The sequence below is a fragment of the Danio rerio genome, chromosome 18, assembly GCF_049306965.1.
Source record: "Danio rerio strain Tuebingen ecotype United States chromosome 18, GRCz12tu, whole genome shotgun sequence".
Lineage (NCBI taxonomy): Eukaryota > Metazoa > Chordata > Actinopteri > Cypriniformes > Danionidae > Danio > Danio rerio.
Window position 1 is genome coordinate 26936464 of NC_133193.1, and position 23537 is coordinate 26960000.

General features: G+C 36.8%; 2 protein-coding genes across 5 annotated transcripts in view; one reads left to right on the plus strand and one right to left on the minus strand.

Annotated features, from left to right (window-relative positions):
- Positions 1-23537, minus strand: part of gnrhr4 (gonadotropin releasing hormone receptor 4) — a 156903-nt gene that overhangs the window by 120312 nt on the left and 13054 nt on the right. The window lies entirely within an intron of this gene.
- LOC141378721 (uncharacterized) lies at positions 8122-12629 on the plus strand. The gene is made up of 2 exons (XM_073929828.1): positions 8122-8481; positions 8804-12629. The coding sequence occupies exon 2, from the start codon at positions 10222-10224 to the stop codon at positions 11437-11439; it is 1218 nt and encodes a 405-aa protein (XP_073785929.1). The 5' UTR covers positions 8122-8481; positions 8804-10221; the 3' UTR covers positions 11440-12629.

Genomic DNA, 23537 nt, shown 5'->3' on the forward strand with positions numbered 1-23537 from the left:
CCCTGGTGTGAACGGGCCTTTAGGCAACGTGTGTTTTAATTTCAGTTGTTCAACTTGGATGTTTAATAAATAATCATAGATAGTAGATTTTTTTTTACTATAAAAAACTTGTTTGTGAACTATAAGGGCAAAAAAATTAAATAAAAAAAATTAAAGAATCGTTTATTAATCATAATCGAGTTTAAGATTTTGATGTTAGGCCAAATCGCCCAGTCCTACGTTATACAATGATTTGCCTAATTACCCTAAACTGCCTAGTTAACCTAATAAACCTAGTTAAGCCTTTAAATGTCACTTTAAGCTGTATAGAAGTGTCTTGAAAAATATCTAGTAAAATATTATTTACTGTCATCATGGTAAAGATTAAAAAAAATTAGTTATTAGAAATAAGTTATTAAAACTATTGTTTAGAAAAGTGTTGAAGACATCTTCTCTTCGTTAAACAGAAATTAGGGAAAAATAAACAGGGGGGCTAATAATACTGACTTCAACTGTATATACATACAATCTAATGTATGTAAAGATCAAATAATCATGTTTTAAGAATATATTTTGTACATGTCCTAATGTAAATATATCAAAACTAAATTGAGTAGTAATAAGCATTGCTTAAATTAAATGGTTTTAGCAAATGTCGGCAATGTAATAAAAAGTAAAAAAATTAAAGGGTCGGAATTAGGGATGTAACAATATTGTAAATACCGTCATACCGAAATAGTATATTTTTTCAATATTACCATAGGCGCATGACTCAATAAAACTATATTTCTGAGAAAAGTTTGCTTAGGCGAATGAAGCAAACGGGAGGTAGCGGGAACTACAATTTCCTTCAGCCTAGGCGTGGCCATCATCCTTTGCGGTCTGTTGTTACTATCCAGTTATGCGAAAAATGAAGTGTGTTGCTAGTAGCGAGGAAGAAAAAGAGCTGGAAATGATAGCAGCATTTCGGTTTCTTTCTAAAAAGATACGAAAAAGGAGAAAAGGTGACAGACAAAGAAAAAAACAATATGCAGGCACTGCCAGACTGTGGTGAAATATAAGTCGGGGAATATGACTAAAAACAGTCATGGGGACTGCAGAACACAGCACACTTGTTAGATTAATGCAGACATTGACTTGTACCGCAAAGAGACCTCTATCTCACTCATGGCTTGTCCTCTCAAGTGGTGGAAAGACAATGCACAATGTTACCCACATTTTACATTATTTTACATTATTTTACAATCATGTAATGCACCTTTCATTCGAAGTGAGCATTTTTACTCTACAAAACCTGTTTGTGAACTATGAGGGCAAAAAAATAAAATAAAAAATAAAATAAGAATACTTTGAATACTTTTCGTACCCACCATAGTGTGTGTGTGTGTGTGTGTGTGTGTGTGTGTGTGTGTGTGTGTGTGCATCAGATTCCTTTCAATGATGCTACGCTCTTGACTGTTTCTATTTTAGTTAACATGTATGATAAAGTTATCTTTAGGCACCATTTAGCAAAGGCTTTCATCCAAATATATTCAAAGTAAATGAGCAGAAGTTGCCCTCCAGCAACCGGAGGTTTAGTGCACTCCTCCAGGGCTAAAAGGTGATCTTTGCAACTTTTTCTTTTTTTGGATTTAAAAATAGTATTAAATAATTATAAAAACAACTACACATGAACATGATTAAAGGGTTTTGTGTCTTTTTTAACAAAGTTGTTAAAATAATTTCTCAACAACCCGTTTTAATTAATTTATAATGTTTAAAAATAAATTAATTGACGCCCTGCTGCAAAAGCAATAATCTCCCTGTGATGTTTCAGGCTTGAATTGATCCAGTCTTTTTGCTCTACTCTTTACTTCTAATTTGTCAGCTTCAGATCCAGCTTTTTCTTTGAAACTCTCCCTAACGGCCATCAGCATGTTAGAGTCTTCTTGAACGTGTTTAGTGTGTGCTGTTCAGGGAAGAGGGTGAAGAGTTTGTTTTCTAACTGTAGACTGTAATGAAAGTCTGTAATTTACAGTACAGTACGTATCCTCTTCCTGTGCACCCAGACCATTTACTTCTCTCCTCTCTCTCTCTGTACTAGTTTGCTTTTCTCTTTCAAGCCTGTAATGCACACTACAGCGCAAGACAGCTTTCATATTAAAAAATAAATAAATAAAAAGAAAAAAAATGCAAATTAATTTATAGTGAAAGCGGTTTCATTTCAACCATTTCTGGTAGGAAAACTGCACTCTTGAAATGCAAGAACGTGCATCATCAAATTAAACTATCTATTGAGATTTAATTACTTTAAGAAACATTATAGTTTTTTAACAATAAAGGTGTAATGTTAAGTGGGATGCTGACAAGGGAGGTGTGGATCCAAACACAGGTTTATTAAACAATGTTCAGGCACAGAAAATCTAGAGTCCTAGTCAAAAACACAAGCAAAGGAACTGTAGTCCATATGCTGGCAGATTTGCAGTTCTATGAGATCTTACCAGTGATCTGTAAGGATTAGAGATAGTGACACTAGGTGAATGGTCTAAAATGAATGGCGCAGGACCACTACACATGTAATTACAAACTTTTATTTTGTGTTCAATTGTGTCGTTACATTGTAATTACATTGTATTTACATCCAAGATAATATTTATAAACATGTTTCTTTGTATATTTCAAGTACTGTATTTGGGTATTAATATGTAAATATACACAGTACATATATAATTACAAACTTTTTGGATGTAATGTCATTGTAGTTACATTGTTAAAACATTGTATTTACATCTGAGATGCAATATGTAATTATAAACTTATTTTGTGTGCAATTACTGTGTTGTTACATTGTAATTACATTGTGGTAGCATCCAAGATAATATTTATGAATGTGTCTCTTTGTATATTGCATGTACAGTATTTTGTTATTTATAGTTATATTTGTAAATATACACAGTACACATGTAATTACAAACATGTAATTACATTGCTATTGCATTGTAATTACATCCAACACAATGGTTTTAAACTTAAAAAAAGACGGTCAGACAGTTGCAGCTCATCCAGAACGCCGCAGCCAAAATTCTAAACAGAACCAGAAAATCAGAGCACATCACAGCTGTCCTCAGGTCTCTGCACTGGCTCCCAGTTACATTCAGAATAGATTTTAAAGTATTATTACTGGTCTATAAATCACTAAATGGCCTAGGACCTAAATACATTACAGATATGCTCACTGAATACAAACCCAACAGATCACTCAGATCATTAGGATCTAAGATTTAAACTAGAAGTTCCAAGAGTTCAGTCAAAGCAGGGTGGATCAGCTTTCAGTCACTATGCCCCTCGCTGCTGGAATCAGCTTCCAGAAATGATCAGATGTGCTCCAACATTAGACACATTCAAATCAAGACTGAAAACACATCTGTTTGGCCATGCCTTTAATGAATGAGCACTGTGCTATGTCCGACAGATTGCACTATCATGTTTTTCTCTTCTTCTTCATTGTTTTACATTGCATTTTAACCTGTTTTTATGTTGTTGTTTTTTTACTCATTTTTATTTTTATTTTTTGTTTTTATTTTTATTTTACTTGTTTCTTTTATTCTTGTTTATGTAAAGCACTTTGAATTGCCACTGTGTATGAAATGTGCTATATAAATAAACTTGCCTTGCCTAAATGTTTCTTTGTATATATCACGTACAGTTGTGTATTTATACATAAATATACGCGGTACATACATAATTACAAACTTATTTTTGGATGAAATTACTGTGTAAGTGTAATTACATTGTTATAACCAATAACTACATTGTTATAACATTAATTACATTGTTCATTAATTTATATGAAGTATATGATTCATGTAAATTATATAAAATTAACAGCTGCACTGGACAAAATATTTAGCAAAGCCATGTATGCTTAATTTGAACAAGAGAAATATTTATCCTAAAACATTAAATAAATAATATTTTTAAATGTATACTCTCAAACATCAACATATTGTCACAACACCAATTTTTATTTATTTTTTTCAATTAAACTAATAAGCAGACTGATTGTGTTGCTTGAAAGGTATTCCCTCATCTAATGAACTGTCAGATAGAACCTTATATTTCCAAGAGGAAAATTACTTTTTAGAATAAGAAGGTTTTATCTGCATTTGCCGTTTATTTTATTTTATTTTTAATTTGCAAATTTAAGAAAATTGATCATTTACATTTAGACTACATTTAGGGTCTCTGTCATGTTAATGTGTGAAGGAGAACTGTTACATGCACCTTGTTTGTTATATGGATTGCAGAAACTTTGAAGCTCAATATCTCAAAATCCTATATAATGCAGATAGAACCTTATAACTCTAATGAGAATATTTATGTAAAAAATAATAATTTTGTAACATTTGAATCCTTTTATTTTTTTTCATATGTAAAGATATTTGTGTATTGCTGTGCATCATGTGTGTACTAAGCAATGTGCAGGTGTTTGGACCTGCAAAGGCGCATCACTTACACAGTCTGCACTGGACTTTAGGCCTGCTTTTGGTTTATCAAAGGTGCAGTCTATTTTAGTTCCTCAAAATAGCAACGTGCCAACAATGCGCCTTAACACACCTCATTTATAGACCAGCACTCCAATGAGTCCACAAAGTGGTGGAAATGGATTAGCTATTTAAACAACACGGCGCAAAAGATGAAAATTACTGTTGCGATGGTCTGACAATAGCAACAAATTGCGCCATACACACCTTTCACTCTATTGCGGCAGGTGTATGATAGGGAGTTTCTGCAGCCTACACAAAACACGCGTTTTCTCTGTTCAAACTGGGAAATGCAGAACACAATGAAACTGTCAAAAACACCAGATATAATGTACTGTATTCCATATTGATTTTTCACAGTGTTTTATCAGTATGTTAGAAAAGCACATAAAGCCTGCTGCAATTTCAAATATTTATCAACAAATATCTTAAAAGTACAATATAATGTATAAAGTTTAAATTTATCAAACAATTTCTGAATATGTTTTTTTTTTTCAAATTTAATTTCTTTCCCTTTTTACCTCAGAATAATCTTAGTTTGCTTTTCACATTATTTTTTTTTTCCCTCAAAGATAAGGTTGCAACATTTATCATTAAAATATAATATTATATATATATATATATATATATATATATATATATATATATATATATATATATATATATATATATATATATATATATTTTATCTTTACAGCTTTATTTTAGTTCATAGGTCATAGGTCATTTCATAAATCTTTTCAAATTGCAAGTTTACATCTCACTTAGGAAGAATTAAGAGGTTAAACAGTTAATAAAAAAATAATTAAAAAAAAACATGAAAGAACACAGACAGGGCAACTCATATAACAATCAATGCAATATGCAGGAACAGAAAATAATGCTCAGTAATGTTTTATGATCAATTTAAATGCTCTTGCTTTTTCTAAAAAAAAAAAAAAAACGCAATGGGTTAACCGCACCAACAACTAAAGCCCCTTTTACACATACAGACCTTTACAGAAAATTACCCGCAATTTTCCGGAAAGGTCTGTATGTGTAAACAGGCCCTTTTTGAAAATACCGGTAAATTCGTTCTGGCTATTTTCCGGAAAGGAAGTTGTAACATCACCAGTAATTTGCCGGAATGCTGCTCTGTGTGAATGCAGAAGGAAGATTGCCGGAAAGAGCGCTTGCATGTCTAGAGTGTGCTGACAAGGGATCTCCACTTTAGTCAATTAGAACAGTCAGACGCATTCACATCCGCTCGGTTTATGTAGATAAAAGCCTTTGAATATTTTTATAGACACATTTAGCTGCTAGATGTTAGTCAGGTAACGTTTCTTTGCTCCTTCTTAATGCTAACTGTGTAAGCAATTATCGGTAAGATGCTTATGATAAGCCGTTGTTGCTTAACTTCAAGCTCTGCTTGCAGTTGCTTGACGTGTCGCATGTGCCCGAAGGAGTGAGCGCCAGCACACACACACATATCATGTACATCTCGACATGCGAAAGTGTTTCTCTATATGTTTTCATTGAAGTTGTTCAAGATACTGACCCATCCATAGAGTTTGTAATGTAGTCAAATGTTTACAAATACAAGCGCAGCCGTTTAGAGGTCATTTCTGGTTAATGATGTAAGAATTTACCCGTATTTTGTAATAGATGTGTGAACGGTCTTTTCTGGAATAATTCCGTAATGTCCTCTCCTGTGTGAACAGAGCTATTTAAAATGTACCGGTAAAGTCTTACCAGAAATTTTCCAGATATTTACCGGTATTACTGTGTAAAAAGGGCTTAAGTCTATTCTTTGTTTTATCACTAATGTTGCATCTCTTCAGTAAATCCTGACAGCAGCTTCTAACCACCAAAAGATGGTTTGTGCTAACACATGTGGCCCAGGGTCTATTGTTATTGTAATATAATATACTTATAAAAAATAAACTTCATTAAATAAGGCTTAAAATGAGTTCATTCTCATGGGCCATATTCTGTAATTGTGCTGGAAATTGCAAAAATTGACATTTTCACTCAAATAAAGATCAATGTGAGAAACATGCGATGGCGTGGGAGGACTGCATAATGACTGACATTAACAGACACCGCTCAATGGAGACATCCCTTTTTATGCACAGATGACACCGTAACCTCCATGCAGTAGCCTACAAGCAACATGAGCTGTTTATTCTGCCTCAGCAATGAATACAACGAAAACCATCAATGACCTTTGAATTATTAGAAAAAAATATAACAGTTCAGCCAAGATAAGCTAAATGTAAATTAACACACGAGGCTCCTGACATTTATAAAACTGTAATTACATCCGTATACGCAATGTAGCATGCGAACATATAAATGCTAACACAAATAGTAAATTCACCAATATCTCTTTGTCAGTGTCTTCGGTGTCAACGAGTGTCAGTCTCAAGCATCAGTCACTTTGAATTACAGTACTTAAATATAAATATACTGTATATATATATATATATATATATATATATATATATATATATATATATATATATATATATATATATATATATACTTTGTCAAGCTTTTCTCTTATGCACAAGTTTCCCGCTTGAAAGGAAGACACATCATCAAGGGAGTTTGGACTGGATTCCACTCATCCATTTATTGCATCAAAGGCAGGTAAAAAGTAGAAAGTAGAAAGTTGAAAGGTGAAAAACCTTTAAAATAAACAAAAATACAAGATATGTAATTAAATTGCAAATAAACATATATATACAAACATTTGTGAATTTTGTCTGATTTTTCACACAGTATTTTCAAATATTATACTGAATTAACACTTGTTAAAGCACAATCAACAGTACAGTTTAATATACTGAACTTAAACATTTAGTTTTAAGACATATAAATGAAATGCGATTAATTTTGCTACCGCAGCAATCAGCTTATGCGCACGTGATCTGCTCATGCATGCATATGAATCACGGAGGAAAATTAACATCTTAACGTCAGTCAGATAGCACTCAAATGATGATTAAAATAACCAAAACTATACATTTCTGCTTCATAATATCTTCTAGTTTGCAAATAACTATTTGTATCTTCAAGTAATTAAGCAGCGGGCAGATAAGCACTGTAGGAGCAATTTTTTCCTCTGTGCCGAACTTGAACTCAGATGCTGCTTCACGGTTGACATGCAATAACCAAAGTAAAGTTCTCACCGGCTGCCACTCCGGGACTTGATGATGGTTTTTTAACTGTTGTGCACTTTCTTTTGCTCAATTTTGGCGGAGGTTTCGTTTTAGCGGAGATTCTGTTCTGGTTAGGTTTCAGTTTCCTTTTTTCCTTACGTGAATGCCGAACTACTGCATGTCCTTCCGCCTCTCCCTCCAACTGGCGGATGGATTTTTTTTCTATATAAAATTAATATTTCTTTTTTTGGATTTTTTATATATATATATATATAAATAAAATGTAGCGAGCACACTGATGCCACGTCGCCCTGGTCGCAAATTAAGCCCAGCTGGAACCTCATCCACACCGGATCGTTCACAGCTGGACCTCATCAGCTAGGGAGGCATATAAGCCAGCCCCACACAAGAGGAAGATGAGCTTCATTCTCAAATGACTCCCTGTGCTAATGCTTGTGTTTCTCTGTCTCTCCCACAGCAGACTCCAGCTCGTGACGATCCAGCACCCGAGTTCTCACTATCCTTCACCTTCTCCCTGGAGCACCAGAGCACCATACCTAAGAAGAGCACCGTATTTCACCCCTTACACTTTGTAAAAAAAGCACCCTCCGGGGACTTGTCAGTAACTACATGCAACTGTGTCAGTGTTTTCCCTCTGCCTCGCTACAACTGGTGGAGAATGCGGGCAATTGCAGAGGGAAAAAAATTCAGAAGAAACACTTACCAGTAAGGAGAAATAACCGCTGAATTTTTTCTTTGTGTTACAGACAGGCATCCGCTCTCTCTCTCCCACTCAGCAGCTCCGCCAAGTGGCCAGACCTAGCCAGTTCCCTGAAGTGAGCGCCCATCATCATATCACTAAACTCAGCGACCTGGATGATATCGATGCCTATTTACACACCTTTGAAGTGATTGCCGAAAGAGAACGATGGCCGAAGGAAAGTTGGCGAAGATGTTGGCGCCATTCCTCACTCCATTTTGCACTGGAGACACCGAAAAATTACGATTATAAAGCGTTGAAGAAGGAGATACTAGCCAGAATGGGGCTCTCCGCAATCAGCGCAGCGCAGCAATTCTCACAGTGGTCATATGATGAGAAGCAGCCGGTATGTACCCAAGCAGCTCACCTTCCTCGTTTGGGGAGATTATGGCTGTTAGGAGGAGATCCTTCGGTGGTCCAGGTCGCTGAGAAAGTGGTGATAGAAAAGATGATATGGGCTTTACCGAGACGACTATGCACACTTACCAGCATAAGAAATCCTGAATCGCTGGCCACCCTGGTGGAGGCGGTGGAGCTGGCTGAAGCTCACGTTGCCAGGGAGACGGGGGAGAGAGCGGCTCTGCCACCCCGGAGGGTGAACGCACCATGGCGACCGGTGGAGGGCACAGCACGACCAGGCAGCAGACCGGCGATCCCCAGCCCAGTCGACGAGCCGATGCCCACAGAGCCGACATCACACTTGGCCCCGGCCTGGACAGCGGGTTGCGTGGTACACCGCAACATCCCTTCCGAAGCTCCCACCCAAAAAATCTATCTAGACGGGAAAACACAAACAGCCACATTAGATACAGGAAGCGCCATCACTCTGGTTCACTCGAAAACCTTAAAAAGTCATCATGAAGGAAAAGGTCAAATCCCGATTACGTGTGTGCACGGTGATACCCGCCACGTACCCGCACAGTAAATGACCATCGCGGCTAAACCGGGCAGCTGGCGCATTGAGGTCGGAGTGGTTCCGGACCTTCCTGTGCCCCTCCTTCTGGGCAGAGACAGGCCGGGGTTCGATGAACCCCTCACCCACCATCAAGCTCTATCGGCTCGTCCAAAAAAGAAGAACAGAGGACGGGCTTAGTGGGACCGCCAACCAGCGTTGATGGCCACCGAGAGCGACAGAGGGGGTGAGTCATCATCGGCTTACTTATATTTTGAGCTGTTTCAACAGATAACTGCAGGAGGCGATTTCGGAAGAACTCAACGGGAAGACGAAACGCTTAAACACTGCTGGCCACAAGTGAGAGTTATTGACGGTAATGAACGGTTTCCCAGCCCTCACCCCCTCCCACTTTTCATTGTACAAAATGGTCTGCTGTACTGTGTCGCAGAGAGGCAGGGGGAAAAGAAGTCACTATTGGTCGTCCCAAGGACCAAGAGGGAGACGATTCTAGAGCTGGCACATACCCACCCGATGGCTGGACATCTGGGAAGTGCCAACACAGTTAAGAAAATCCGCGATCGTTTCCACTGCCCCGGTCTGGATGGAGAGGTGAAGAGGTATTGTGAAGCATGCGACATCTGCCAAAGAACGTCTCCCCAACGACCACCCCCCAGCCCTCTAATACCCCTACCCATCATTGATGTGCCCTTCACCCGCATCGGTATGGACTTGATAGGGCCTTTGCCGAAGTCGGCCCGGGGACATGAACACATCCTTGTCATCCTTGATTATGCCCCTAGATACCCTGAAGTGATTCCCCTGAGGAAAGCCACGTCATCGGCGATCACAAAGGAGCTTTTTCTGCTTTGAAGTCGAGTAGGAATTCCAGCAGAGATACTGACCGACTAGGGCACCCCCTTCATGTCCGGGTTGATGGCAGACCTCTGCCACCTCCTCAAGGTAAAACAAATAAAAACATCAGTTTACCATCCACAGACTGACGGCCTTGTAGAGAGGTTCAACAAGACACTGAAGCAGATGCTCCGCCGGGTGGTGGCAGAGGACGGGCGCGACTGGGACCTCATGATCCCGTACATGTTGTTTGGAATCAGAGAAGTCCCCCAGGCCTCCACAGGCTTCACCCCCTTTGAACTTCTGTTTAGCCGCCAACCCCGCGGGCTTTTGGATGTGGCTCGTCAGGCTTGGGAGCAAGAGCCAGCCCCCCAACAGTCGGTGATCGAGCACGTACGGGACATGAGAGAACGCATTGAGAAAGTCATTCCCATCGTCAAAGAACACCTGACCGAAGCCCAGCGCGCCCAGCAGAGATTATATAACCGGCCTGCCCAACCCAGAGAGTTCCAACTAGGCGACAAGGTGATGATCTTGATACCCACCACAACCTCAAAGTTCCTCGCATCCTGGAAGGGGCCATACACGGTGGTAGAAAGGGTAAGGTCGGTAAACTATCGAGTCCGTCAGCCGGGACGAAGACGAGAAGAACAGCTATACCACATCAACTTAATGAAGAAGTGGGTTGCAGCTCCAGGCCATCTAGTTGCCTTCTCAGAAGAAAGTTCTCCCGTCATCCACATAGGTGAGCAACTCTTACCAAATCAGAAAGCGGAGCTGCAAGCCTTGGTTTGTCAGTTCAAGGATGTGTTCTCAGAGAAACCAGGCCGAACAACCATCATCCAGCACGACATCATCACTCCACCTGGCACCATCGTCCGGCAGAGGCCTTATCGAGTACCAGAGGCTCGCCGGCTGGCTATCAACGAGGAGATCCAGAAGATGAGAAAGTTAGGAATCATCGAGCCATCCCGTAGCCCGTGGTCCAGCCCTATAGTGATGGTCCCCAAACCCAACGGCACCCTCCGTTTCTACAACGACTTCAGGAAACTTAATGAAATCTCAATGTTCGATGGGTACCCCATGCCTCGGGTGGACGAGCTGCTGGATAGGCTGGGTGGAGCCCGATTCATCTCCACCATCCACCTCACCAAAGGCTACTGGCAATTACCACTAAGTGAAAGCGCCAAGGAGAAAACCGCTTTCTCCACACCCGGTGGGCACTGGCAATACCGGGTTCTTCCCTTCGGGCTCCACGGGGCCCGAGCCACATTACAACAAATGTAGGACATCCTGCTGAGGCCCCACCAGCCATACGCAGCAGCATACTTGGACGACCTTATCGTCCACTCCGAGTCATGGGAAAAACATCTATCCCGGTTACGGAGGGTGCTTCTAGATCTTCGAAGGGCTGGGCTCACAGCTAATCCCAAGAAATGCCACCTGGAAAGCAGAAGCCAAATACCTCGGGTTTCACATCGGAAGAGGTCTCATACAGCCACAACATAACAAGGTCAAAGCACTACAAGAAACTCCACAACCTACCACAAAGGTCTCATCCATAGCCACCCCTCTGACAGACCTGACCAGAAAGGGGCAGCCAGAGAAGATAAGATGGAACAGGGAAGCAGATGACGCATTCCGAGCCCTGAAGACGGCCCTTACATCCTCACCGGTACTGCACGCACCTGACTTCGGCTGCCCCTTCATTCTACAAACGGATGCTTCCGGCTCGGGCCTGGGCGCGGTCCTCTTCCAGGTCCACGGCGATGAAGAACACCCCATCATGTACGTGCGTCGGAAGCTTACCCCTGCAGAGACCCGGTACGCAACGGTGGAGAAGGAGGCCCTGGCGATTAAGTGTGCAATCCTGGAGCTCAGGTATTATCTCCGTGGCAGGAAATTTACCCTGGTGACCGACCACGCCCCGCTACAGTGGATGGCTACAGCATAAAATAACAACGCTCGTGTCACCAGATGGTTCCTGTCGCTCCAGGATTTCAACGTACTTCAACTTCAACGTACAACACCGAGCCGGGGCCTCCCACAGAATTGTTGACGGTCTCTCAAGGCTCTGGTCAGGATGGGCAGGTCTGTCAAAACATTCTACCCCCCCTCTCAATACCTTATGGTGTAGCAAGCACACTGATGCCACGTCGCCCTGGTCGCAAATTAACCCCAGCTGGAACCTCATCCACACCGGATCGTTCACAGCTGGACCTCATCAGCCAGGGAGGCATATAAGCCAGCCCCACACAAGAGGAAGACGAGCTTTAATCTCAAATGACTCCCTGCGCTACTGCTTGTGTCTCTTTGTCTCTCCCACAGCAGACTCCAGCTAGTGACGATCCAGCACCCGACTTCTCACTATCCTTCACCTTCTCCCCGGAGCAGCAGAGCACCATACCTAAGAAAAGCACCGTATTTCACCCCTTACACTTTGTAAATAAAGCACCCTTCGGGGACTTGTCTGTAACTAAACGCAACTGTGTCAGTGTTTTCCCTCTGCCTCGCTACAATATATATATATATATATATATATATATATATATATATATATATATATATATATATATATATATATATATAATAGTAAACTATTAGTTATATTAAGTTTACTTTACAATGACAATGCAATATAACATTGATACAGTTTAAAACAGCCAATGCTACACATTTCGGCTTCTAGATAAAAGCTAATTTGCAGCTTAAGTCCCTGGTTAAGCCGTTTATACAATAATAAAACATTATAGATATCTCTGAAATATCTTGTGAATAGTGAGGACTGCTGTCTGCTTTTTGTTCTCGAGTGCACAAACTGCATATTATATGTACAATATAATGTAAAAATATGAACTTATTGAGTATAGTAAGTATAAGCATCTAACATGTCACCATTTTTCACAGGAAACATTTTTTCTAAAGCTGCTGTCGATTTAAACTTTTCACCAGATGTCAGTAACAACCAATAAACCACATATACAAAGAAACCAAAAGTATTTATAAAGGTTGTATAAATAAAATAATAGGTAAAAGGTATTAAACACATGAAGAAAGGGAGGTGTAGAAAGTAGGGATGCACAATATATCGGCGGCCATATCGTTATCGGCCGATAAATGCTATTTTTAAGATTATCGTTAACGATACGATGTCTAAATTAGGCTAATATTTTTAAGCCGATAAATTATTTAATTGTACAGAACTGCCAGCCTCGCACATGCATGGAAGGAACTTGTTTAGACTTGTCCAGTGCACTATAATGGAGCTCTCCTCACATTGTTTATTCCTTCAAAAGTACATCCTTTCTTCACATAGTATTGCTGTGCGTTAATAACTCAGTAACCAACCATGTCCCTTATAATTGTAGTTGTGTTTGATAGAGAGTGTCATTGTGTATATTGGTTTAAATCGCCTCAGGAAAAAAAAAAATATTACGTATAAACTTAACAGCAGTGATGCACACGTGCTAAACAACTTGTTGGGTTGTTTGTAATCTAATTTAATTATTTGTTATTATCAACACGTTGCTTGCCATGTGTCGATGTTGTAAGATTGTATTCATTTTGATCGTAATATTCATGTTGATTATAATGAGCGTGCATGAGGGCTGTTAACACACACACACAAAACACACACACACACACACACACACACACACACACACACACACACACACACACACACACACACACACACACATATATATTTGCTACTTATTTTATTAATTTGTTGATGTTAATATACTACATAGTCTTGTATATGCATATCTAAAATCCTTTGGCATTCAAATTTGCTTTGAACTTGAAAGAGAGAAAGAATCGGATTTTACCTGTCAGAGCACATTGCATATGCTTTTTTTGAAATAACATTTATTTAACAAATATTTTAGCACATCGAAAAGTAATTAAATTACCTGTCTTTTGATTAAAACCTTTATGCAAAAAGATCAGAAAAAAAGGCAATATGCGACACATGACATGCATCGCTCTCATGCCACGTTTTGAGGATAAATTCGCTTTTAGGTGCTGCTTTGAATAAAATAAAACTATTAAAAAGCACATTAAAGACTACTCATAAAATAAAACATTAATAAAGGAGTATCTTATGAAAAAACACCAATTGACGGGCTCTGCTTTCGGTTTTAAAAGAATCAAGCAGCTTTAAAAATATAATTTGCTGAAGAGAAATGACAGGGAAAAAAAGATTAAACATATCGGGACTGTTAAAAGAACATTCCTCTTTGATATATTCTTTCGACTCCGACACATCAGCTAAGATTATGAACGACGGAGTGTCTCTCCTGCTTCAGTGGCGTGTCCAGCTGGTTATAAACGAGGAGGCGGAGAGAATGCGCTGCTTAGTTTCGGCTCGATATATTTAAATAAAAACTAACAACGAGTTGCTTATAACGCTCAAAAAGTTAAACTCAAATGCACAACCCTTGTTGGTTGCACCTGCGGGATGCACAATGAACCTAACGCGCCATAATTTTAATTCTATATTCGTGAAGAATGAGCCAACCGCATATGCTTAGTCCTGTTGGTCGGGACTCTGCTTTATAACTTATTAGTTTATTACAATAATCACACTTAGCTTTGCCATTGTTCTTCACCACATAGCCACTCAACACATCTTGCGGTCCATCTTTAAGGTTTAGATTATTGAAGGTGCTATTGACGTTTTGAGAAAAAAATTTATAGTACTGAAACTAAATTATTAAAAATAAACTTGAGGGACTTCATTTATGTCCTGCGGCAACATTATTTTTATTACACTTTAAGTGATCTGCTTGAGGTAGGTCACGTTTATCAATGGTAAGTTTTAGCCTAAGTTTACATCAATAACATAATGTGCATTGTCCTTTACCATACAAAAAAAAAAAAAGAAAAAAAAAACATTATTATACACCAGTTGCCTGTAGCCTATAAAAAGGCCGCAAATATTTTTAAATGCATTAAAAGGCAAGCACATATCTTAGCCTTAGTTTGTTCACACTCTGCCTGTATTAACATAAATGCTGTATTTTAATATAGCCAATTTTGATTAATTAGCTTTAACTGACAGCCTTTTCTTCTTTTTCCGCGGTTATGCGGCATTATATTTCACACGCATATGCAAGGTGACTGAATATGAAATTAAAATACAAAACATACTGAGCCATTAAGTAAAAAAACAAAACAAAACAACAGTTATACTTTAAAGCAGAACATTGACGTTTTGAAACAAAAAAACGGAACTGAAACTAAATTATTAAAAATAAACCTGCCAGACTTAATTTATGTCCTATTTTCATTATTCATTTATTTTCATTATTCGTTTATTATTATGTACTATAATTGAAACATAAAATGAGATCGTAAACATAATCAACAACGAAAATGTAAATAAAAACGTAAATTAAAAATATAAATGAACATGTCTAGTCTTAGTTCTATCAAAATAGCAAACACTACATCTCTCTATATTTAGACTAAAAGACTGCTTTATTTATTTATTTATTTATTTATTTATTTATTTATTTAAGACTAATTATTTGTACTGAATGTTTGTGCTTTCATTTTAGTTGTCTTTCATTTCTTCAAATCTATTTTCCAAAACGAATGCTCTTTGCACTTAATAAGTTTACAATAAACCAGGTAAAAAAAAAATTAAATGTAAGTTGAGGTGATCGCAAGTTCACAACTGTGAGGTGATGTGCTCTACCGGCAGGATAATCTATATTATTTTGCTGTTTTTCATATGCGCACGTTTAAGATTTGAGATTATAACATTGCCATGATAGTCAAAGAAATCAAAACATTATTTTCACCCCAACGCAATTTAATCGGGCACTGAAGGCTAATAACTTAATTCTTATATTTGCTTTTTGACTTCTCACCATGTATCTTTTCTACAGCATAGTATAGTGTAAGAGCATGTCTATTACCAGAAAAACTAAATTAAAATTATATTTTAATTGAACACATCACATCACATACAGTAAGCTACGCCTACAGAACAGTCTGTTTAGCATTGTGAAAAGGCAAAGCTGAATATCTGTGGTTAAAGTGCCACCCAGCGGTCAAATACTGCTGGCGCATCAAGTACCGCCGTCGCTGCGGCATGAATGGCGGCACAAGGAACACATTGAAGTAGTAACATCTGTATATATATATATATATATATATATATATATATATATATATATATATATATATATATATGAATATATACACACACATATCGGCCTCCAAGTCTGAAGAGTTATTGGTTATCGATATCGGCCAAAAAAAAATCTATATTGGTGCATCCCTAGTAGAAAGCCATGGAGAGCACAAACAAAAGCTGAAATCTTTTAGCCTAAGCAAAAGCAACTCTGCCTCTGGTCAGTGTAAATGAATATTATCTGCTTTAATCCAAACATCTACATTGCCAGATGATGAAGATGAAATTAGAGTTGAATTTTCACCAAGACAAACTTTTTATCAGAAAAACTGCTAGAATGATACAGCCAATCAATTGACCTGAATCCTACAGAAGTTAAAAAATAAACATCAGAGTTGATAAATGAGATCCATAAAACTGACAAGAGTTTCAGACATAAAAAAGACAAATCACAACTGAATAGGTATGAGACTATATCCGTTCTCAAAATATACCACGTTTGGAAAAATCAAGGTTTTAGAACCGCTCATACGAGACTGTATATGTAAGCTTTTTTGTTTTGTTTTTAGTACAAAAGTATAAAATATTTTTTTTTTCTTTTAATTGGTAAATAAATCAGCTTTTTTGAAACTAACGGAAAAAAACAAGTCGACAATGATTTATTTGAATTATTTAGCCTGGCATGTTAAGTTTTCCAAAATATTTTATTATGTCTCTCAAAATAAAATATATTGTCTTCAAAGAAGAAAAAAGCTTTAGTTTTTTTACCCAGACATTGAAAACGAACATATATGTTCAAGCAGTAACCACAATACCGTGACACCAGGATATTTTTATCCAAGGTTATCATACCTTCAGAATCTTATATTGGCCCATGCCTACACCTGAACAATGTACAGGACTCCATTCTCCATACAAGAGGCATCTTGAAGTGGTCATTACAATAAACACATTTTACACAAAGTATTAAAAAGCCCATATTATACATTACAAAATGGTCATATTTTGATTTTGAGGGTCTCCAACAACAAGCTGATTTGCATGCAAGGTCAAAAACATTTTCATTGTCTTTTAGTATGCATTTATTTTTACCTAATTATTCCTATGACTCCCATATGATTCGCTCAGTGATTCATTTGTTCCCAAACCCTTCTTAGCGGGAAGCTAATCCTTGCTGATTGGTCCGATGACCCAATCTGTTGTGTTTGGTCGACTGCGTTCAGTGCAAGACAGAGAGAAATGCCAACCACAGCTCATCAACAATTTCGAAGTAGTCAAGAGTGCAAAGATTGTGTGAGCATACCTGCCAACACTACCGTTTTTCCCGGAAGTTTCCATATTTCAGACCCATCTCCCGCCAGATGCCACCAGAAACACGCTTTATAGTACAGTTACTATTACAGTATTATTCAGACACCTCACCCAAAAACCTAACCTAATGTTCAAGTTAGAGTAAGCAAGGAAACAACCATTTTAACCGCACTTTTGTGAAATAGAGGAAGAAACTGATCCATTAACTGTGTACTGTAAAGTTCCAGTCAAACTCTGACAAAGTCCCATAAAGTCTTTCCTGAATCCCCCATTTTAGATTGCTGAAGCACTCGTCAGAAAACACAGGAAACAGCAAAAGGCTGGGGCTACAACGTTGAGGTTTTTGGCAGAAATAAACTTTAACCGCTGACTCTTCACAGCCTCCTCTTCACAGCTTCACAGCCTCCTCTTTGGGTATAGGGAAAATAACATTATCTTTCCCTCACACTTCAAAGTTCCATATCGACGTCATGCCGACACAGCTAAAGACTCGTTACAGTGGCGATTCATTTAAACCACTATGAGTCGACTCTTAAATTATAGATGAACCAATAGTTTTCAACAAGGTACACTTTCAGATTTAGCCTTAGCAGGATATTTACTTCACTTAGAGCTGTTACACACTGTATGGAAGGTCATTTTCAAAAAACCCACAATTTGGTTACTGATATACATTTCAGCAGTTCAGTACCTTGTTCTTCGTCAATTCATTGCTATTACACAAGCATTTTTTTTTTTTTCAGAAATTTTTTTGTATGTTTTTATATATTTGTATTTTTTACCAAACTCTGGGTCAATTTCTCTGGGTCAAGTCCTCTGACTTATTTTTATTGGCAAAAAATCAATATTTTACCTGTTGTTTATCAGAATTGGCCCTAAAGAACAACTTAATCAGTAAAAAAAAAACTCATCACGCATACCAAGTCTATTTAATATCTTGGAGCACAGGTTAAAGGGAAGAGAAACGTATGTAAAAAAGTAATTAGTGCAAACTAAAAAAAGTGCATTTAACATAAAAAGAATCTGAAAGATCTAAAAATAAAAAATAAAAAATAAATAAATAAATAGAGTATTACATGCTCTGACTACTCTTGCATGAACAGCTTGCACCTGAATGAACCAACAAAGTGCATGAGTCAATTCATCTCATGTCATTATATCTAATGCAACCATTCATAAGCAATACTTCATCTGTTCCTAGTTTAGAGTCTTGGAGCCAAATAAAAAAGCTTTTCAGAACACAAGACCAGCCACGACAGCGTCGGCTCCTTTTGAAAGCCTGTCTTTTTGCAAATTCACAAACTTGTTTTGCATTTTGTGTGCTTTCAAAGAGCATTAAGAGTGACCTTGAAACATATGCAAGTGGCATGAATATTCAAAGCACATTCAAAACTGCACATTCTCTGAATGCATTTTCACACATTTAAAACATCCTTTGGTAAAGAAAGAAAGTTCTGGAATTGTCTTCATCTATTAATTATTTCAAAGAAAAAGTGGTTCACTGAAAACTTTTTATTTTTATTTACTTTAATTCCAAAGTATTGTCTTGCCATCAACTAAATGAAAAAATACTTTCATCATTCTTCCTAATATACCATGGAACTTCTTTATAAATTTAGAGCTTTGTCTGAAATCTCAGACAACACAAATGTTATGAGTTAAGCAGAAATCCATGGCCATCAATTGCTTCCACGGTGGAAATGAACACTCAGATGCAGTAATAAGCTTCCAGAATAAGTCAATAATATCTGCCAACTGCCATAGCAGAGAGGAAGAAATGCAAAGTCAAACACAAACAACTGGAAGTTATTATGGCTCTATTTTAAAGCAGCAGGATATAAAATTCCAATTTCATGGCATTTTTTGTGAAAACAAAGTAATCATGACTGCATTCGACACCCACGAAAAGGCAGTTAAAACTCAATAGCTTTAAAAGAATGTTTCTGTCCATGTCTACATGTTTGTTTTTTATTTACTGTCTAATATTATAGCAAGACAAAATAACTCTAAAGCTGTTTCCTATTGTTTAAATAAAGTTGGATGAATAATTTAAAAAAAACGAACAATCATAAATGTTACAACAAATTAAATAATAAAAATTGCAATAGTAATGTAATCCTGATTACTTACTTAGATAATGTATTCAGACTACTTTTGGATAACCTCAGACATTCTGACAGCTGCATGGCTATTCTGCGAATGTTCAAAGGTATCACACACGTTATTACTATTACATAAACGTTAATAAATGATGAATACTTTGCCACCCTTGTGTGATTTGTGATCATGTAATCCATAAAAGAGCATCGCAAGTGTAATAATTCAAATACAATTTCTAATGTTCACATGTAACAAGCAATGTTTATTTCATATACACTAATTTACGTGCATGTGCACACACACACACACACACACACACACACACACACACACACACACACACACACACACACACTTCAAATTAATGTGAACTATAAATGAAATTAAATGTATATTAAAAGGCAACTAGCTATGCTTGATTAATACATGTGTATTTATATTTCATATTTTCAGCTAAATATTAAATTATTTTAGGTGTTTTTAGTTGATTTTAGTTTTGGTTAACATTGGTCTTCTGTGAAATATGTTATGCATGCAATATATAATTGATATTTGTATCTGACAGGTATGCATTTCCTAAAACATGACTGAGATAATTCTCTATAGGTATATTTTAATTGAGTGTTTTTCTTTTGATCCTACTATTTATGCATGGGCTAAAGGGCCTTGTTGACTTTAAGTATACAGTAAATGTAAACTCACTTGTCTGGGCATTTAAACTAAAAAGTGGACATTGAAATAATTATTTAACCTTTCATGAATGCCTGAGCCAAAGTTGCGGTGCTTTTTGTCCCCGACTCACTGTTAATGATGTCTTTACAGTAAGCATCTCTGGCTCGAGGCAACACTGGTTATATAATAATCAAAGGATCTTCAAAGCCATACTTTATGGATAATTTATATCCTGGAACTTGCATAATACAATACTGCCAGCACTGGAAATAATATATAGTGTAAATATCACCTCATATTCTCATAATATGTTATTCAACAGATCTTAAGGAGTCATTGACAACCTTCACTGTAATTTATTTATGTTTAGTAATGTTCTTCAAAGTCCACTTATAATTTTATTATGATTTTTACAGAAAAAAAGCTGCAATATTTAGAAGAACTTATAGGATTTTCTGTCTTATTCGTTTTGACCCCCTCTTCTGTTTGAAAGTGTGCACAGCGTTGTGGCCACCGATATAAACATTTCCATTTACAGTATGTTCGACAGCCTATATTCTTTAAAGAGCAACACTTCTTTGATTTACAGTTAAATTATTAGGCCCCTGTAAATTTTTTCCCCAATTTCTGTTTAACGGAGAGCAGATTTCTTCAACACATATCTAAACAATAGTTTTAATAACTCATTTCTAGTAACTGATTTACTTTTGCCATGATGACAGTAAATAATATTTGACTAGATATTTTTCAAGACACTTCTATACAGTTTAAAGTGACATTTAAAGGCTTAACTAGGTTTATTATGTTAACTAGGCAGGTTAGGGTAATTAGGCAAGTTATTGTATAACGATGGTTTGTTCTGTAGAGAATCGGGAAAAAAAATACTTAAAGGGGCTAATGATTTTGACCTTAAAATGACATTTAAAAATTTAAAAACTGCTTTTATTCAAGCTGAAATAAAACAAATAGGACTTCCTCCAGAATAAAAAAAAAATAACAGACATACTGTGAACATTTCCTTGCTGTGTTAAACATCATTTGGGAAACATATATATAAAAAAAATTTAATTTAAAAAATTAAAGGGGAGCTAATAAATCTGACTTCAACTATAGGTAAAAATAATAAATAAATAAATAAAATAAAAAAAACATCAATACCATTATATTACATATATTAGGGCTGAATGATAAACACATGTGATTGTCATGCGCATTTGTCCATATAGCCTGCTCTGTAATCAGCTGTGAATCTCTTGTGCAGAGCTGAAGCAGTGTTTACTACACAATGCCAAAGTTCTCTGACCGGCTTCACAAAATATTACATGCAATATCATCATGCAATAGTCAAATCGCAAATAATCATTCATTTTTTATATTTCCTTCGGCTTGGTCACTGATTTAGCAGGGGTCACCACACCGGAATGAAAAGCCAAAAACTCTGGCATATGTTTTACGTGGGATAGTAGGGCTGCATCAACATCATTTCAGCATCAATATCACAATGTGATCATTCGCAATAGTCACATCGCAATTATACGAAATGCAAAATCTAGATTGTAATTTACAATTTTGCAAGTGCTTTTTTGAGGTCTGTGACTGTGTGACGGCTTTAATACATTCAAGCAAAAGAAATTGTATTGTTTGTAAATTTGACAAACTAACGATTCATTTTAATGAGTTGCTTATCAAACGAAGACTAGGAAGACTATTATTTTACGTTTGAACTAAATACCTGAATACAGATCAACCGCTCTAAAAACAAAACAAAAAAACCCTGTTTATTTATTAGCTATCCTTTTCTGTATTTAAATTATCTGTGCTTGTAGGTTTCTTATATTTTATGCATATGCACTCCCCTACAGATTCATGCAATCAGTCTAAAATTATAAATTCTTTCCACTAATACGTTTTAGTTTTAAAATGGTGTTTTAGAATGAAAACGATCCGCATCATTACTAGCATTTCACCCAGCATTTCTGAACATCTCTGCGTCTACATGCTTTGGGCACATCTACCCATATGAGAGCTGGCACGTCAGACTGTTCATCATAGATCTAACTCTGGATCTAATCTCACTAAATTTGTTAAACATGATATTTAATTTGTCTTTTTGTCTATGTCTGATGACATATTCCCAGACTTTTGTCTTTTAAAACCATTACTTGTTCTCAGGTAATGTGTTTTGTTTGAGCGCAAAGATACGTTAGGTTAATAGTATACATTAATAAATGTAACTGCGGACACTGATTCAGCATATTGACAGATTGCTTGCATTTATTTCCTATATTGTATAAACTTATTGTACATTATTCTTTTTTATAATGGCCATTATTGATTATTAAAACTAATCTTCAGTGAAAGAGATATGTTTGGTATAGTATGCATGAAAAGAGGCAGTAATGTTATAGGCTCCGTTTTGTTATGGATACAGCGAACATCACGATAATATACATATGCAGTTGGTGAAAACTAAAACGGCCTCTTCAGCGTTTCCAAAATGCTCCATTTTTGAGGTTTGAAAACTCAGGTGTAGTGTGGACAACTGGCGTAACCGTAGCAAAACTTATGCATTTTAAAACTAAAACGGATTAGTGTAAACGGGGCCTAAGTCTAGTGTTTGAAATAAGTGCTTCTGTGAGATGTAATAAAGCACATAATAAAGCACACAACTTATCTAATATTAGCATTCTAAGCAGTGACAAAAGCTTTGCATCATTCCTTACTTTTTGTATCAGGAAAATTATAATAACTCAAACCATTTGTTGTTGTTTTTTTATTTATTTTATTGAATAAAACGAAAACAGCTCAATCTTCTGTTTGTCCAACAAATGCTATGTTGAAGCATATTTTGCTGTTCTGTTTGACCTGTGAGAGCACCCTCTAGCCATTGGAAGATATTTACTGCTGATCATATCACCATAGTCTTTGGTTAAATTGCAGATGCAATTTTTTGTCGATTCAAATCTACTAAATATTAAGCTATCTGCAACAACCAACAAAGCAACAGTGAACTACTAATAAAATTAATTACTTAAACAATAGTGCAACTTTACTCCAATATAGCTATAACAATTTTCTGAAAATGTCCCCCTCATCCACCACCAGGGTGCAGTATCTATGATGACATGTCGGCAGCCAGATATGTAATGAAGCCAAT

Bases quoted from the DNA above. Each gene is read 5' to 3' on its own strand.
- LOC141378721 (XM_073929828.1), top strand. From the start codon at position 10,222: ATGTCCGGGTTGATGGCAGACCTCTGCCACCTCCTCAAGGTAAAACAA.